The sequence below is a fragment of the Spinacia oleracea genome, chromosome 3 (genome assembly GCF_020520425.1).
Source record: "Spinacia oleracea cultivar Varoflay chromosome 3, BTI_SOV_V1, whole genome shotgun sequence".
In the NCBI taxonomy this organism is placed as follows: Eukaryota; Viridiplantae; Streptophyta; class Magnoliopsida; order Caryophyllales; family Amaranthaceae; genus Spinacia; species Spinacia oleracea.
This window is the reverse complement of record NC_079489.1, coordinates 50,730,028-50,748,747: the sequence shown is the minus strand read 5'-3', so window position 1 is coordinate 50,748,747 and position 18,720 is coordinate 50,730,028. Positions and strand designations below refer to the sequence as shown.

General features: G+C 35.5%; 2 protein-coding genes across 2 annotated transcripts; one reads left to right on the top strand and one right to left on the bottom strand.

The window, feature by feature from the left end:
- Positions 1 to 521: 521 nt before the first annotated feature.
- LOC110791807 (probable magnesium transporter NIPA8) lies at positions 522 to 6,678 on the bottom strand. The gene is made up of 14 exons (XM_021996564.2): positions 6,187 to 6,678; positions 5,055 to 5,290; positions 4,048 to 4,132; positions 3,894 to 3,955; positions 3,615 to 3,700; positions 3,451 to 3,524; positions 2,643 to 2,745; positions 2,367 to 2,492; positions 2,162 to 2,261; positions 1,947 to 2,066; positions 1,588 to 1,678; positions 1,419 to 1,485; positions 1,129 to 1,228; positions 522 to 987 (listed from the first exon to the last, which is right to left on the bottom strand). The coding sequence occupies exons 2-14, from the start codon at positions 5,145 to 5,147 to the stop codon at positions 793 to 795; spliced, it is 1,302 nt and encodes a 433-aa protein (XP_021852256.1). The 5' UTR covers positions 5,148 to 5,290; positions 6,187 to 6,678; the 3' UTR covers positions 522 to 792.
- Positions 6,679 to 11,490: 4,812 nt separating this feature from the next.
- On the top strand, positions 11,491 to 12,690 carry LOC110791811 (protein FAR-RED IMPAIRED RESPONSE 1-like). The gene has a single exon (XM_056839111.1). The coding sequence runs from the start codon at positions 11,491 to 11,493 to the stop codon at positions 12,688 to 12,690; it is 1,200 nt and encodes a 399-aa protein (XP_056695089.1).
- Positions 12,691 to 18,720: the final 6,030 nt, after the last annotated feature.

Genomic DNA, 18,720 nt, shown 5'->3' with positions numbered 1-18,720 from the left:
TTGGTCAAATATTGAGCTGAAGAAGAATTTCGAATTTTAATTGTTCAAAGTAGAGACCGAGGCATCCGCCCGAACCACACAGTAGTTTAGAATTTAAATAATGTGTCTTTGGATATCGATTACTTTGATCTATATCCCATACGAGTGTTAATCATTGGAATACTATGACTTTTAAATGCAATACTTTGAGTATTAACAATAATTAAGTATTAATCCGGACAGAAGAAGTACCAGTGAACATTTATACTTCGTTGTAATATTAATCCGGGACAGAGCAAGTTCCAGTGAACAGAAGTACCAGTGAACATTTATACTTCGTAGTAAGTGTTTTCTAAACTTAATGTGAGTGAACATTTATACTTCGTATTGTGATCCTAAGCAAGAATGACAAGTTAATGAGAGAAAATTCAACAAAGGCTACTAGATCACCAAAGAGTATAAATAGAAAAAAAAGTAAACATGACAACATTCAATTTGAGGATGACCGTTCAACAAGAACAAGAAATTGAAGTTGGAGGTAATTGCTGGGAATCTGGATATATCAATATCTTTGACATATTTACTTGGAAATTTTTTAGTACAACAAATATCGTGGATCCGAGAACTGAGTATGTACAACTATAAAAATACATTTTGATTTCAGACTAGAAGAAATAAAAAATTTACACATCACTCTAGTGTCCTAAAGAATTTAACTGAAACTGAAAAATATAGGGGTGTCAAATGTGATACCAGAAAAATGGTGTAAAAGATTCCACAAAACTAATCCTATCACAGACTCTGCGAGACCAGTTAACTAGTCTCCAACAGTTTGTCCTCGTCCAACGGGATCTTATCCCAACCAGTGCCTCTCATCGGGAAAAACTTGGCCCGGTCAACAGTACTGCCTCTAAATCCTGTTATCTTCGATGATAACATAGGCATCGCCAAAACTGAGGATGCATTCATCGAATTCTCTCCCATTCCTAACGCTAATAAGCAATTAGTCTGCAACAAAACAAGAGTTCTTTTTTGAAATTATTTCACAAACCAAAAAACATATGATGATTAATCAGTGGCAAGTCAGCCATGCAAAATAGTAGCATTAATCGAAAATAACCTAGTTCCAATAAAGGGAGAAATGCACACCTTTACTTTAAGCATGATATCTACAGCCTTTGTTAACATAGTTTGTAAAAGTGGCTTCACCTCTTTGCTTTGTGTATCTTCATGTGATGTCACCAATAACCTGATGCCAGACAAGCATAAGTTAGTTTTTTACCCCAAAATCATAAATAAAAATGATTGTCCAACTAACAATTGATGATGCAAGGGACAGCGACAAACAAAGTAGAAAGATAGCATTAGATATACAAGCTCAAGTAATCCCGCTCTTAATCTTATACAGGAGCAGGACCCCCAAAGTAGAAGATGCTTACTTTTCCTCATCATTTGCAACACTTGAGGATGTGATAGCATCCAAGGAACTCTCTTTGGCTTCACCACCTAAAAAGAAACCAATGTTCAAGTCAGACGATTTATAGAATAGGCCCTATTTTCAGGCATCCGTCTTAGTTGCAAGTTGTAACCCACAATCAGAAAGTATACCTTTAGTCTCATCTGGAGCAAGCAAAGTGATGCCTACGAAAACAGACATCATACCCAGAATAAACATTGTTGTCCGTAGTGTATTGAAGACCTGTTCAAGGTAATACAATAAGTTCCCTATCTGAGTTGTGGTGAATATCTATCAAGTATCAATAAATCAAAACACCACTTTAGGGAGAGTGGGGTTAATGACCGCCAAAAAGAAACCGAAAGATCTTTGTCAAAATTTCTGAAGTTCAAACATTATTCACTGCAGACAGTAATTCATTTGGATAACCTTCTTTCCCGCCAGAGGAAGGGTTTGGGGGCACAGAATTGGATGTCTAGTTGGAAAAGAACGGGTAAAACAGGAAAAGCACCTGATATTCTTGAAAGTACACAAATCCTGTACAGATAGAGAAAAAAGTCCATGCAATCTGAAACATGGGAACTATGACTATTGCATCAAAAAATGCCAGCCCGTCATTCAACCTAGCCATCTGGAGCAATAGAGGAGAACATTTATCAGGAATCAAGCAGGAAGTCAATACAACATAATGATATACTTGCATGTGAGAGTGCTAATAGTCTATACCCAGAAACCGGCTGTGCTAAGAAACAGCAGAAGCATGGAGTATGTGAACCAAGTATGTAAGTGATAATTACTGGACATGGCCAATCTCAGAAGATTAGAGCTGCCAAAGTAAATAAACCAAACCATCTCAGTCCCAAACTTGTCAACATGACCAAATGATCCAAATCAATATAGGAGATCAGAGTCGCAAAAAGAAAGATCATACAGAGATTTAGCGAACAACACAGAACATGATCCCACTGCGCCTGAAACAACTGCATAGGAAAAAGGAAGCAGCATTTGCCAATAGGACTTGAATTCATGCCCAGAAGTTGCAAGGATTTCCCCTCTCCTATAATCCAAATTAATGACCGTCAAAATAGGATGATAGAAGAGTCGTGCCAAATGGTGATTTCTTCAAATTAGAAAGGAAATCAAAATAAACTCTCGGAAATACATGGGCACAGAAGAGCTATAGGGAATTGTGAGTCAATCAGCTGACCTGTAAACATAGTGGTTGAAGGCAACAATAAATATCAAAGTCAAGCAGTACAACAGGAACGTAATGTTGCTGTACTTCTCTGCCAACTCCTCTGGTGTATACACTGAAAAATAATAAAATAAATAAATATCATAGTATAGAAAACTGTATGAAGAAGCTCATCCATGCAATTGACGGAGTCAACAACTAAACACCATCTTTCAAAAAAATAAAAATAAAAAAACAACTAAAGTATTAAACACCGTGATAAACAAGGAAGCAGTAGACTATCAATTCCAATTACATCCAGCACAAATTGCATCGTCTTGAATCATATCTTTGCGCGTGCAAACTCATCTTTTTGAGATACATATGATTGACTAGGACATTTAATATGATCTACAACTCAACTTATGTGCACAACTCCGTGTTCTGGTTTCCCTCATCGGTAATTCCACGTTTTTCTAGTTTTAACAAACCCCGTCCTTTCTGATCACCAGCACTTCCAACCTAATGCACACCATGTTCGCAGTCCAAAACACAGGAATACAAGTACAGTTTTATCAAGACAAAAAAACGACATGTAAAAGAAACAGAACAAAAACCTTCAAGTTCCCTTATTATTATTGATCAAAGAAACATAACTTGATCAAATCTAGTACTTCGTATAAAAAGGACATCATCAGCTTTGTAATTTCATCAAGCGTATTGTAAGTAATATCAAAGCTCAGGATTAATTTAAGCATACAAGAAGTACACGATAACTCAAAGACTCCTTTTACAGATACACCAAATGAAATTCCTTCCTTGAAACTAAACTGAGACATACCAGGTGACTGGTGATTGCCAAAGGCAACAAGGAAAACATTTCCAAGAACAATAAAAGTTGTGGCTACCAGTACCCTGCAAATGTGCAAAACACAAAAAAAAAGAGCTGGTAAGCCGGCTTAATCCACCTGACAGGGGAAATTCTGCAAGTTGAGACTAGCTTACTTTACTGAAACCTTTTTGTTCAAAACGAAGTACGCAAACGCAATGTTTGACACAAACTGAACAGATCCCAGAGCTGCAAGAAGTGACTGTACAAACCCCGAAAGAATTAGGGAGCGGGAGAAGGGGGAGAGAACCAATGTGATAACAGAAATATCTAGGGGATTCAGATAACATGCATTAGAAACCAGTATTTGCATTATACTAGTAATCTTATCACGTCATTATATTAGTATCAGTTTGTGACAAGGATCTATTGCTTCTGATATCAAGCTAACTAACCTGAGCAGCATATCCAAACGAAAAAAAGTTTAGGCAGTTTCCAAAAGCAAAAAATAGAATGCCTGCACACATGATTAAAACATCAAAGTGTAAGTGAAAATACTTCCTTGTATAAGATCAAAGTATATTTGGATTTAAAAGATCAAGTTCTTACCTACTCTCCAAGTCTGAAAATGAGAGATGGGCTTCAATACAATCTTTCCATTAGTCTCTTTATTCTCGAGCACAAATCTTTCTCTCTGCATAGCATTCACATAGGCTCATAAAAAGGCTCATCAAAACAAGCTGAAAAGGAGGAAAAAGAGAACAAAGATGCAAAGATTTCAATCAAGCCCAACTAACTTGATTTTATTTATTACAAAAATGGAAAAGTACTCCCACCATTCTTAAACAAATGTATTTTAAAATTATGCACACGGTTCAGGAAGATGTTAGTACTGCATTGGTATTTTAAAGTCAAAACTAACAAGCAAAAGGGTCAGCTAACATGGAAAAAAGCGTAAGTGGACACATGTATCAGATTGGCCAGAGTATAAACAATGCATGACAAAGTTTGATGTTTGAACTCCACTGTTTGTTCGTTAGCATAGTGAATGTGGTATCGGCCTCAAGAGAATAACAGTTCATCAAGAATGCCAACAGACGTAAACAAGCACAAAAGTGGCAGGAATGATAACTTGGCGAAAAATAATGAAACAGCAGAGGTTTGGAGAGCCAATTATTCAACTAATTAATCATTTGAAACCATCAATTATGATCAGTCAACCATTAAATACAAAAACTGTAATTGTTATTTGATCGGTCAGCTATTATTACCGAAGCATTGTTTTTTTTTTTTGGTGCAAATGAGCCACAAGGGCGGGGGATGAAAATCGATCCCAGTATCACCTGGAACCGGGATGGAAGCTCTAACCAACTGAGCTATCCATCACTCTCTCCCGGGACCGAAGCACTGTAATTGTTAGTAACTTTCATACCAAGTTTATATAATCCTTTGCCCTGGAAAATCTACCCACTACGATGGATAAAATATTACATCTGTGTTCACAAGCTTTCTCAAAACTAACCAATCTAACTAAAGGTTTCGTGCTATGCTTACAGAACCTTTGGAGAATGAACGATGAAACACAACATAGAAAAATTCAAACATAAATAGCATACCTCGGTATGACCTAACTTGAGAAGGTTAGTCCCAAAGTTTATAGCAATGCTTCCAAAAAGATTAATGAAGGCTCCAATAACCCACTCCCCCATGGTGTCCAAAGAGCCCTTACACAAAAGTAATCAGATAAACAGGCCTCCTGAAGTTACAGAATCTAGTGCAGATGCCTTCTTCGAATGTGACGCACAATACCGAACCCATCATCTAAATTTCATGGATATCTTCACCATTGTACCTGCCCATCAATCCCTAGGTCATTAGCACCAAATCTACCGAGCAACAATGCAAAAGCTGTAGAAAGTTGGTATCAAGAGAAGTTCAATATCAACAACAAGAATAACATCCCCAACCACACCCAGTAACACGAGCCTGTGGAGACATTTATATAGGTACACATCCTTACCCTTGTAAGGCCATGAAGCTGTTTCGACGAGAGCCTTACATAAAAAAATTAAAAAGACTGAGAATCAGTAATAAAACGAACACAACTCTCAGCATTCTAAAAGAAGCAAACATAGACAACTGCTAGCAGACCCTAGAATTTACAAAATAATAATAAGTCAGAACTTAGAGACCAAAGTAGCAGATGATCACTCAGGCCCTAATCAATAATATAAACTCATACATTTCCAACAGTTGACAATCTTAAAACTCTAAACCCCAAAGATGAATGCTGAAAATTGCCACACCAACGTCGTACACCTTATAATAAGTCCAAATTTAATTACATTGAAGATAAAACAAGCAAGCAAACCTCAATCAAAAAATAAAGAAATTTAAAACACAATTGAGAAGCATTTAATTTCATTTAGTTCTACAACCCAACACCAAACTACGCAAAATAATTCCCCTAAACAAACAAATATTCAGCTAACTGATTCACTATAGGTAATATTCAATAACCCTTAAAAATTGCAGGAAATTGATTCAGTAGAGAAATTCCAGAGCCCAAAATCTATTTAAAAAATAGAGGAAGAAAGAAACACCCAACTGGGTTTAGTACAGGAATTCAACAATCCTATATAACAAGAAAGCAGAGAAATTTAAGGAACCCATTATTTGATTTACTGAAAAAAAAATAAAAAATATAAATAAATAAAGGTGAAAGATCAAGCTGAAGAAACAAATTACCTGAAGCGAAAGCATCAAACTTAGGAAAAAGGATTAAAACTCAGATATAATTGATGATTAACAATGAAGAGGTGTTTTGCAATTGCAATTATAAAACGGCCCAAAAAGAATAATCCGAAATTGAATCAACCGGATCTTACGGAAATTCAACTTGTTATTTATTTATTTACTTGCTTTTTTCTCCCCTTAAAAGTCAGAAATCGGATTGGATAATGGCGTAATAATAAGAAAACCAAAATATTTGAGAAGAAAGAGATCAAGATTAGAGGGGAGAGAGGAAAAAAAATGGGTTTGTAAAGAGTTTATGGTTTTTGATTAGGAGTAAACAAAAAGAATTTGGGTTTACTTTTATTTTCTAAAATAACAAAAGTAGTTGGCGTAATTGGAAGGCCACGAAGAAGGTGTTCGGTCAATTTGGTGTTGACGTTGATAGATACGCCGGCATAAGTGCACTACCACCGCGACCTGCTCCTTGCGTACGTTCTCTTTGATTTGGATCTCTTTTCGACCAACGCCTAACTTAGTGTCAAAATTATGAATTATCTTTTAAAAAAATAATAATAATAATAATAAAAAATATATATATATAGGCTCCCGTAAGCGCAAATATGATGGTGCAGGGGTGTGCACAGTGCTCTTGGTGCACTGGTGTCCAAACGACATGCAATAAATATAAAACGCGGATATCTTGTTGAATTCGGAGAAGAAAAGAACAAACGTTGTTTTTTTGATAAAAAAAGAACAAACGTTGTTTTTTTGATAAAAAAAGAACAAACGTTGTTCTTTTGTTAAAAAAAAGAACAATGACTGCTCTGTCCCTTTTTTTTCGTTCTTTTTTTTTTCACTCCATTTTTCTGGTATATATACTTTCTTTTTTATAATTTTCGAATCAGAATTTGTGAAGAGGAGAGAGAAAAACTATGGAAATGAGAGAGAAACTGTGAAGAGGAGAGAAAAAGTAATGGAAAATTCTCAGATATTGGTTGATTTTTCTACTTCAATATCAAATTCTATTGATTCTTCTTCTTCAAATTTGAATTCCTCTGCTGATAATCCGATTTGTGAAGGTAATTTTTCAATTTTTTAAAACGAATTACTTATTTATGATGATTTTGATTTCCATGTTCATTATTTTCATCATTTCAATTTATTTTGATTTATTTGATCATTTCGATTTCTGCATTTCTCAATAACCCTGATTAATGTATTTTGATTCTATATTTTGATAATTTTGATGATTAATGTATCTTGATTATATATTTCTGATGATTTTGATTTCTGTTCTTTTTTCGATTTTATATGTTCTTTTAGTCTTATCTTTTGTTCTTTTATATATTGGTTCTCATATATGTATTAAGAGATTGTAATAATACAAAATAATTATTGAACATGTTGTTCTTTTTTGCTTTAGCTTGTTGTTCTTTGTTCTTTTTGCTTTAGCTTGTTGTTCTTTTGATATTACACACTTCAGATCAAATTGTTCTTTTACCATTTTTGTTGTTCTTTTATTTTTTTGTTGTTCTTTTTTCACATGGTTAAAATAAGTGTTCTACATGATATGTTCTTTTCTGCTATTTTTAATGTTCTTTTTCTTTACTTTATTATGTTCTTTTATGCTCTATTGTTGTTCGTTTTTTTATTGGTAATGTTGTTTTACATGGTTAAAATAAGTGTTCTACATGATATGTTCTTTTCTGTATTTGTAATGTTCTTTTTCTTTATTTATAATGTTCTTTTAGGTTCATCCTCCTTTTGTTCTTTTGAGGAATTGCTCTGTTTATTCAGCCTCTCTTCTTGTTCTTTCAGCTGTTTTTGAAGATTTAACATCATTTGTTGCTGGTCAAGTAAAAACTTCCTTTGCTCTTCAATACTGTACTTTTTGAAAAAAGAACAAACATAAAAGAACATTAAGATTTATATCTAATAAACATAAAAGAACAGAACAACAAAACCCAAAAAAAAAAAAAAAACAAGTGTACCGTTCTTATCATGAACATGGCTTGTATTTCTTCTTCTTCCCCCTCTTTTTTTTTATTTTTTTTTATTTTTCATTTTCTATATATATAATATTTCTCCTATTGGATTCATAACTTCTCATTTTAGAAACACATTCTTGAGAGAGAAAGAGAAGAGCTTTTAGTTTCTCCCAACAAAAGAGAGATTTTATGAGAGAGAAAGTTCAAAACAAATTTTCTCCTCCTTCTTTCTCTGAAATGTGATTTTAATTGAATTACGTTTACAAAAAACTAGTTTATTAAGCGAAATACTATTTCAATTTCGCTATTTTTTGAATTTTTTTATTCATTCAAAGAGGTTTATGCTGTTGATGAAGGTGCATCGGGTGATTAAGGTAAATTTTCTCGTTCTTAATTCTATGTTCTTTTTAAATTTTAATGTTCTTTTCTTATAACTTTCTATTTTTGTGGCATCAAAACAGTGTGTTCTTTTTTAGAATCAGCAATTGTTCTTTTTACATATTTATAGTGTTGTTTTCAGATATCTTTTGATAAATAAAATAACGGAATTAGAACATAAATTGGTTGAAAAAGAACATTTACAGAACTTAAAAGAACAAGAAAAAATATAGATCTGGTTTTAAAGTTCATCAAAGGTTCGTCGTTTTATTTTATAATTAGAACATAAATTGGTTGGAAAAGAACATTTCCAGAACTTAAAAGAACAAGAAAAATTATAAATCTGGTTTTAAAGTTCATCAAAGGTTCGTCGTTTTATTTTTTAATTAGAACATACTGTAAATTTGTTGGAAAAGAACATTTCCAGAACTTAAAAGAACAAGAAAAAATATAACTGCTTTTTATATTTGTACCTTTTGTCTGATTTGTCAATATTAGTGTTCTTTTTGTTAGTGTTCTTTTTGTTAATGTTCTTTTTGTTAATGTTCTTTTGTTAATGTTCTTTTTTTTTGCGGTTTTTATTTTTGTTGCGTTTTATTGTTATTTATGTGCGTTTTGGGACAGGTGTACCAAGAGCACCATGCACACCCCTGCACAATCTGAGCGTTGCCCGTAAGAACACTTCTTACGGTAAGAACACCTTCTTAACCGTTGGATGTAATTTAATCTAACTGCTGAGATTTGTCCATTACTAATGGCAAGTTTTGTAATTTTGCTGAATATTTTTTTTGTTTCCTTCTTTTTTATTTTCTGCGATTTTTTTCTCTCTCTAAATTTTTTTCTTCTTCCTCTCTCCTCTTCTCGCGCAGGCATCTTCTATCGAACACGAAGGAAACAAATCGGATTTCGTTCAAATTCTTCATCAAATTAATTATAACTCCTGCGTTTTACCTTGATTATCGGAATTCGACTTCAAATTTAGTTGATTATTCTCAATCGATCGATTTTGTTCATCAAAATTTTCCCAAAATTTTCAGCAATTGTCGAAGGTATGTGATGTCTAATTGAAATTATTTATTTTTTTGTTTGTTTATTGTATTGTATTTATGTGAATCCGACTTTTGATTTTGTTTTTCGAATCATATTTGTTTTGATTGTTATTTTGATTATGAACTTTTTCGTAATTTGATTTCATTTGATTTCTAGCTTTTTAATGTTTTCAAATTGTTTCTGTTTGATTTCGTGTTAGTTTTTTGTTGTTTATTTGGATTTAATCTCTGATAATTTCTTAATTTTTATTTTTCAGGTTATTTGTGCTTTGTTTTTATTTTTTATGGCCACCGCTGAAGTTGATATGTTATCTCATGGTTCTAGTTCATCAGTTACTCAATCAGGTATGATTTAATTCTCGCCCTGATAGTTGATGATGTTCTAAATTTTTTTCAATCATGTTCTAAATATTTCTTCTTATGTTCTTTAGATCTTATTCATTTGTCTGTACTCTTATTCATATTGTAACATTATTATTTTTATGTTCTAAGTATTTGTTTTTATGTTCTGTACTTTTTTTTTGCATCTTTGTGAATTTTAATTTCATTTTCTAAAGTTTTTATTTCATGTTCTAAATTTTTGGTTTTATGTTCTGCACATTTTATGCACTAGTCTGAACTTTTATTTTATTTTGTGTAGTTGGAATTATTATTAATGAACCATCAAGTTCTTCTGTTGGTACTCCTAGAGTGTTTACTTCATTGAGTCCTGGTGGTACTAGAGAATTGATTCCTTCTTGCTCCAAGGAGGTAAAACCTATTATCGGAATGAACTTTAAAGATCATGAGGAAGGTTTATCCTTTTATAAAGCTTATGCTACTGCTTCAGGTTTCATTTCTAGAAAAAGTACTACTACAAGAAGGAAGAAGACCGGTGTAGTTGCGTTCCAATATGTTGTATGCAATAAAGAAGGTTTTAAGGCGTCTCGTAAGCCTATGTTGGATGCTGTTGAAGAAAAAACAGACAAGGCTCGGTCTACAGGAAGGTGAATGCTTACTCGTGTTGGTTGTGGGGCTCAAATGTGTATGAAAAACATTAATGGGTCATATGTTGTGACATATTTCAAAGAAGAACATAATCATCCCCTATACACTCCTGGTTGTGCTAAATTTCATAAACATGGGAGGAAAATGACTCTTTTGCATAAGAAGATTATTATTGATAATCCAAAGGTGTTTTCATTCTTGTGTTCTAATGTTTCCTTCATGTGTTCTAATATATTTTGTGTGTGTTCTAAATTATGTTCTCTGTTTTCTTGCACAGGTTAACATTGGTCCAGTGAAAGCCTTTAGAATAATGAAGGAGTTAACTGGATCATATGACAATGTTGGTGCATCAAAGCAAGATTTCAAAAAAATTCAGAGAGATTTGAAGGCATTAATTTAAGGATCCAATGCACAAATGTTTATCAACAATTTTCAGAATAAAAAGTTATTATGGAGTGCGTTCTTTTTTATTATGAGTTAGATGCAGAAGGTCATCTCTGTAGAGCATTTTGGGCTGATCCTATTTGTAGAAAGAATTATGCTCTTTTTGGAGATATGGTTTCATTTGATACCACATTTAAAACAAATAGGTAATGTTCTATTCTTTATGCTTTATGATCTAAACTTTTTGTTGTTATGTTCTAAACTGTTCTGTTTTTCCTAGGTATAATATGATATTTGGGCCATTTACTGGAGTTGATCACCATAAAAAGTGTATTACTTTTGTTGCTGCCCTTATATCTAATGAGGATATAGTGTCTTTCGAGTGGGTTTTTAGAACATTTGTGAAGGCAATGGGTGGTAATGAGCCTCTTTGTTTGATTATTGATGAAGATCCTGCAATGAAAGTTGCTTTTCCTAAAGTATTTCGGTCTACAAAGCATCGGTTTTGCATGTAGCATATTATGAAAAAGATGCCTGAGAAAGTGTGCCGTGATCTTGCACCAGATTATGACTTTCTACAAGAGATTTGCAAAGTTGTTTGGAGTGTAGAGATTGAACCGGCTGAGTTTGAAGAGAGGTGGGCTAAGGTTATTAGTGAATTTAAGTTGGAAAACCATGACTGGTTGTTGCAGATTTATGATAAGCGTGAAATGTGGATTCCGGCTTATTTTAGGGATTTATTCTTGTGTGGTATTATGAGAACCACATCTAGGTCAGAGAGTGAGAATAACTTTTATACTAAGTTCGCTAATCCACATCTTACCCTTGTTGAGTTTTATATGAGATTCGAAAGTGCATTAGATGCTCAACGCCATACTCAAGGTGAAAATGATAATTCTTCTAAACATAAACATCCTGAGTGTAAGACATGTTCTGCCATAGAGAAATTTGCTTCTGAAGTGTACACGACAACTGTTTTTTATGAGTTTCAAGACGAGGTGGAATCAGCTCTTTTCTCTTGTGGTCTTGATGGTTTTAAGAAAGAATTTGGATTGGAAGTTTATACTATTGGAGAAGGTTGTCGTGTCCGCAAGTTTGATGTTCTTTTTAATGTTGAAACATTTGATACTAGTTGTTTATGCAAGTCATTTGAAAGGCAAGGGATTCCTTGTATGCATATGGTTTGGGTTTGGAAGGCAAAACATATTCACAAAATTCCTGAGGCTTATGTGCTTAATCGATGGAGTATAATGGTATGTAAGAAGCCGATTTTTGATTTAGAAGGGAATGAGTTGGAGCAATGTGTTCAAGCTGTAGATAGGAAGAGATTGTTGAATGATTTGTGGTGTGAAATTCACTCGTGTGTGATTTTGGCCCAAGGGAATGAATTGACACTTAGTGCTCTTGTGGACAATCTTCGATCATTGAGGTTAGATTTGGAATCCCAAAGTAGTATTGTTGATGGATCGAGTGGTGGTGTTTCTAGCAAAGCTCAAGATATTGAATTGCTTATTGGAGCTAGCGTGCCTACTGAAATTTTGATCAAACCGCCTAAAGTTTCAAAGAACAAAGGGACCGGGGTTCATGTTCAAGGTAGTGGAAGTGATAAACGGTTGAAGAGTGATAAAGAAAAAGCTGTTGAGCAAAGTCAGAAGAAGAAGAGGTTGTGTAAAGGATGTAAGAAGATGGGTTACCATGATATTCGTAATTGTCCCGAAAAAGAGAAGTAAAAATGTAAGTAATATTGCTTTTTTAAACAAAATATTGTCTGGTTTAAGTTTTTATTTTATTATGTTCTAAAATATATTGCCTTGTGTTCTAATGTTTTGTATTTATGTTCTAGTTGTGTTCTGTTTGTTTTTTGTACTGTTTTTATTATATATAATACTAATGTGTTTAAAATATTTCAATATGTGTTTGATTCTTCAGGGGTTTCTATGTTCTGGTTCTTTAATATTTTAATGTTCCAGAAGAGAGGCCTTGTGTTATATATTCAGGTACTGTATGTTCTATTTTTTTTTTCTTTTTTTAAATATTATTGTCAATGATTTTTTTTCCAGGTTGTAGCTAGATAATTCACTGACTTCATTGGAGGACAAATACTTTTATTCGGTTAATGATGATTACGAATTGGTGATTTTCTAATTCGTTTTGTTTAGACCCTGAAAATACAGGGGGGGAGAGAGAGAGAGAGAGAGAGAGAGAGAGAGAGAGAGAGAGAGAGAGAGAGAGAGAGAGAGAGAGAGAGAGAGAGAGAGAGAGAGAGAGATGATTACCTCATGTTAGATTAGCTGAACTTATTGCGACATTGATGATGCTTCAACTTACCAGCATTAATGGCGAACGAAGAATATGAAGAGCAGAGGAGAGAGGAAAACGTGGTTTTTTTAAGGTAAAAAATGGGTAGTCATGATCAGTTTGGGAATTCGGAGGGAATTGATTTTTTTTTTAAAAACTTAAATATGATACGTGTCAGTCTCCAGTGGACACATATCCAAGTCAACGTCAGAATCTTGGGTCAACTGCTAAAATCCGGTCAAAGGTCTTAGTCAACAAAAAAATTCATGTTTTAGGTCCCAATTTTCCACTTTCGTTATAAAAGGTACTTTCCCTCAAAAAAAAAACTCTTATAAAAGGTCATTTCTAACAAAATTTCCTTATTAGTTCCACTTGAACTGAAGCGTTCTCTAGCTAGGCATCCAGATCACTTGATCTCACTAAATAATTAACTTGTTTAATCAATATTGAACCGCATTTATTAGTCTTAGCATTAAATGCAAACTTGGACCAAGGGCATTATTTCCTTCATTATGTTACATGAGCAGATATTCATGGTGGAAATGATGAAGAGACACTTCCCCTCCCCCTTTATCACCTAGCTGCAACCCTATTCCTTCCTGAACTTGAGCTAGACCAATGTGAGTATGGGAGTCCAAGCCTCCTTATTTCTCCATGTAACAACTCTCCGTCCATCTTCCTAAGTAGTGACCTGGTCAGCTGGTTGAGCAACAAACTCACTGTTGCTAGAAGCATATGTAGTCACCTTAATAGCAGGTGGATCCTTAGAATGTACACCATGGTTCTGCACAGTCTGTTTAGGTTTCCAAACTTTCACTACCCTATTCTGGATTGGCATTTCTGGCTTAAACCTTATAGTATTCTGCTATTCAGCACCACATACATGTCCAACAACTTTACATATGTGACAGAAAGATGGCAACAAGTCATACTCCACCAATTCTGAGATATTGTCTTTCCTATTGGATCCTGGATACAACAAATTTAGGTGCGGTTTTAGTTACATCAACTTCAATCAGGATTCTTGCAAAAGAAATTATCATCTGCTTTGAAGTACATTCATCAGCAAATAGAGGCACTCCAATCAAACTACCAATCCTGCTCAATGAATCATTTCCCCAACAATAATTAAGAGGCGGCCAAGAAATTTAACCCAGATGAAGATAACCCACAAAATTTCCTCCTGGAATCAAAATTTGGAGCCCAAGGCTTAATGATCATGGGTCTACCAAAGAATGAGTTTGGGCCAGACAACAATACTTTATCTCTCTCTGCACATGATTGAATTAAATATTACCATAGAGTATCCCTCATCATGGAGATACACCTGAGATTTTCCCACCTTCCATTCTTTCTCAATGAATTGAAATACAACACAAATAGAAGGTAAATCTCCAACCACATACATAATAATATACCTATCCCAATAAGTAGACATCTTAGCAATATCAATTTTATCAAACACATCCATTGGTTTCCCATCCGAAATTGTAGGAGTTATGAATGTTAGGGAATTACCTTTAGCCGTGAGATTAGGCCCCTTAAACAAACTTGTCCATGGAGCTTTCGAGCTTACTAGGCCCACACCAACATCTTCCTCCTCAGGACTAATAACTTCTTTCACCATGCTTTGTTTTGCGGCCATTAAAAGATGAGGGAACACCCCCAGAAACATCAGTATGCTTGGCCAACCTCAGTGTTGTATGAACATTGCGCATAATCTCATTCATTTTCTCCGTCGTCACCGTTGCATTCACACCCACCTCCTCATGCGTTTCCTCCACTACCTCGAGAAGCAATGGAGTATTAAGCACACCCCTAACTTTCTGATAGCAGATAAAGGTCGATGAATAGAAGTATGGTAAGATTTAATAACCTCCATTAGTTCTGGCGAGGGCGACCCGTTGCTGGGATGAGGTGGCACAGGGGTGCTGAAAATCGGATATGTAGTTTGAATATGGTCATCACTAGGTGTCGAGTTTCTAAGTTGATTTTGATTCTTCGGTCGCATCACTTGAGGAGAAGGGTGAGTAGGAGAAATCTCGCTTGAAACCCCCTCCTCTTAGCGTTGTTGCTTCTTCTTCCTCGCCATAGCTTAGGGTGGTGTATGATAGCTAGTAGACCTTATCGTGCGCCAGTCACCATAGCTAGCCTAGGGTTGATATAATCTTGTATGACATGTAATGTTTTGTTAAACTTGGTTTGGTTTTATTTTCTCTCTTTTATTGTTGAACCCTAGTTTTTTCTTTCTTCCATTCATCAATATTCTAGAGCATTTTCATAATTTCTCTCGCTTTAATTTATTGTTATTATTATTTTTGTTCCTTAGTTTAATTATCTCTTTGATTATGAAATTCATATTTATTATTTCTTTCATGCTGTGAATTTAATTATGAGCGAGTAGTCGTTTTTTAGGGCTAAGTAAAGGAAGCCATATTTATACCATGATTGTCATGCATTGAAGTTTGTTAATTTATAGAGTATGCTTGAGTAACTGCGTTTGATTTGTGCTTAATTGTTTATTCATGTAATTAGCCAATATCGTGGATTGGTTTTCCAGCTAATAGGAATTAGAATCGAAAGATCCTATTCTTAGAGACTTGGTACAATTGACAATTCTAATCATGTCAGCGACCATACTGCATATGTTGGATTGAAGTGTTAAGACCCGACCATAGGATTAAGATGCATTGTAATTACTCAGTCTAGTTTATTTTTTATTGTCAGATTGATCTGGTTTCTTGGATTGGTATAAGCTGTAGGGGAATACAGTTAAACATAATAACATGTGCGGAACAATCCCCAAAGTCAGGAAACATGTATAAAGCACAGATTAAGCAAACTTACATTCGAAGCGTGTTTTCCACAATAATCTGTCAACGAACACGAACAAAGAACTCCACTTGTCGTTCCTCTACTTGGTTCACCGACACGTTCAGATCCGTCTTGATTATCGTAGATTAGACAATTGATCAAGAGATTTGCTTTTGGGATAAACACACTATGGAGGCACAGAGAGAATTAGGGTTCTCTGTTTTTTCCTAGGGTTGTGTGTAATCTGAATTGTGATTGTACTGAGTTGGAAATTAGGTTGTAAGGTTATTTACATAACCTTACTAACCGACCAAGCCAAGAGGCAAGGCCGGCAAGCAAGCCCGCAAGCCAAAACACACGGACACGCACAGCCAGTGGGCCGTGGGCCGCGCTGCTGCTGTGTCGTGGTCTCGGCCCGCATGCACGCGCACAGCTCCGCGCCACAAGGGCCTCGCTGGTGCTGCGTTGCTTTGCTTGCTCGCCTATGCGCGCGCCCATGGGCCTCGAGTGCTTCGTGCACTCGGCTCGTGGGCCGCTCCTTGTATTCGCGATTAAATATATTTCCGATATATTTATTTATCGTTTCGTATACGACGAATCACTGTCGTATGATGCGATTTATTCGTGTCGCCTAGCTTACGAATATTCGCGATACGATATACGATTCCGATGCAAGGTCGTATCGTATAATACGTTTCCAACTTAAATCCCGAAAAGCTATTAAATGAATTTCCGATTCATTTAATCCGGTGATCTGTTACGTGTCATTGGTGTGACCTTGTAGGTTCAGTCAAGAGTAAGTTGTGAGTTCAATATCCATTAGAACTCACTGATCGGAAGCATTTCTCCAGCTAGCTGTTCCGATCACTTGATCTCACTGAATTAATTGTTCGCAATGAATCTGAACCTTGGTATTAGACTTAATGCACCTTGGGTGAAGGGCATATTTCCTTCAATCTCCCACTTGTCATTCAGACAAGTGTGCATCCACATTCCTTTGTCGCTTAGTGTTACTTACTGAACATAAGGTAAGATCCAAGCCATCCTTATTAGGTCCAGAAGTGTTTCTCGGATTACAGAGTTCAACTGTCAAACTTTTGCAGAAGGTTAAACCTAACCATTCTGAGCACGGCCATGCATTTTACAGTATCTAACTCTCCGAGAGGCCTTGTTACACAACAAACACCATATCCTATCAAAGATAGGAGGAAAATCCATTCTTGCAATCTATGAACACTCACTTTGATTCATAGTACGCCCAATAACTGCTTTTATAGCCTCCTTTTACGGTGCGACGTTTAGCTAGTATCAAAGCGAACTAATTCTCAAACGAGCAGACATAATCGCTCATGTTCTGAGGAACGGTTTCTAATCACCATTAATGAGAACTACCTATGACTTTAATCTCTTAAAGCGTTCTCATGGTCAATCCGATACAAGATCCAATAAGTATCTATGCAAAAGATTCTGACATCCAGTCACTCTAGTTCAAGAAACAGAACTAAGTAATCTACTTGCAATCTAATCTTCATTAGTCATTGGTCGTCCACCTTTCAATGACCTGGATTAGGGATCCTTTGTGACTTCAATATTCAAGTTCACTTATGGGTGTTTCTTTGTCAAAGAATCCATCTTGACATCCCATTTGAATGATTTGAATCACATGTACTTATCATTTAATTCTAAACCACAATTAAATGAATATGAAATAAATAAATTTCATAAATATGAAATGGTTAAACCAATTGTTTTAAACATAGATCTAACAGATGTTCTAAAACAATACTTAGAAAATCAAAGCCATTCTCCAACATGCTTGATTCCCATGGTTGCTACATGTGCGTTGTGTTTCACTTGTGGCAACGATTTAGTCAATGGATCCGCGACGTTGTCGTCAGTTCCAACCTTGCAAATCTCAATTTCCTTTCTTTCAACGACCTCTCGAAGTATGTGAAATCGCCGCAGTACGTGCTTGGACTTCTGGTGGCTCCTAGGCTCCTTTGCCTGGGCAATGGCTCCGCTATTGTCGCAATACAAAGCCACTGGTCCTTTAATGGAGGGGACAACACCAAGTTCTTCGATGAACTTTCGAATCCAAACAGCTTCCTTTGCTGCTTCTAAGGCAGCAATGTACTCGGCTTCAATTGTAGAATCCGCAATAGTGCTTTGCTTAGCACTTTTCCAGCTTACTGCTCCGCCGTTGAGGCAGAACACAAACCCAGACTGTGATCTGAAATCATCTCTGTCGGTTTGAAAGCTTGCGTTCGTATAGCCCTTAACAATCAACTCATCTATACCACCATAAACCATAAACTGATCCTTAGTCATTTTCAGGTACTTTAGGATGTTCTTGGCAGCAGTCCAATGCGCCTCACCTGGTTCTGACTGGTACCTGCTCGTTGCACTGAGTGCGAACGAAACATCCGGCCTTGTACAAATCATAGCATACATGATGGATCCAATAGCCGAAGCGTATGGAATTCCACTCATCTTTCTACGCTCATCAGATGTTTTGGGACACTGATTCTTGCTTAGATATACGCCATGTGACATGGGTAGATGGCCTCTCTTGGCTTCCATCATATTGAACCTAGCTAGCACTTTGTCAATGTAAGTGCTTTGGCTTAGTCCAATCATCCTCTTAGATC

What these genes read in the sequence shown, in the direction of transcription:
- LOC110791807 (XM_021996564.2), bottom strand. Translation starts at nt 5,147, where the DNA reads ATGGGGGAGTGGGTTATTGGAGCCTTCATTAATCTTTTTGGAAGCATT. An exon ending in TCAAGTTAGGTCATACCGAG is followed by an intron (nt 4,133 to 5,054) that starts GTATGCTATTTA and finishes AATGCTATGCAG; the next exon opens with AGAGAAAGATTTGTGCTCGA. An exon ending in CGTTTGGATATGCTGCTCAG is followed by an intron (nt 3,701 to 3,893) that starts GTTAGTTAGCTT and finishes GGGTTTGTACAG; the next exon opens with TCACTTCTTGCAGCTCTGGG.
- LOC110791811 (XM_056839111.1), top strand. Translation starts at nt 11,491, where the DNA reads ATGCCTGAGAAAGTGTGCCGTGATCTTGCACCAGATTATGACTTTCTA.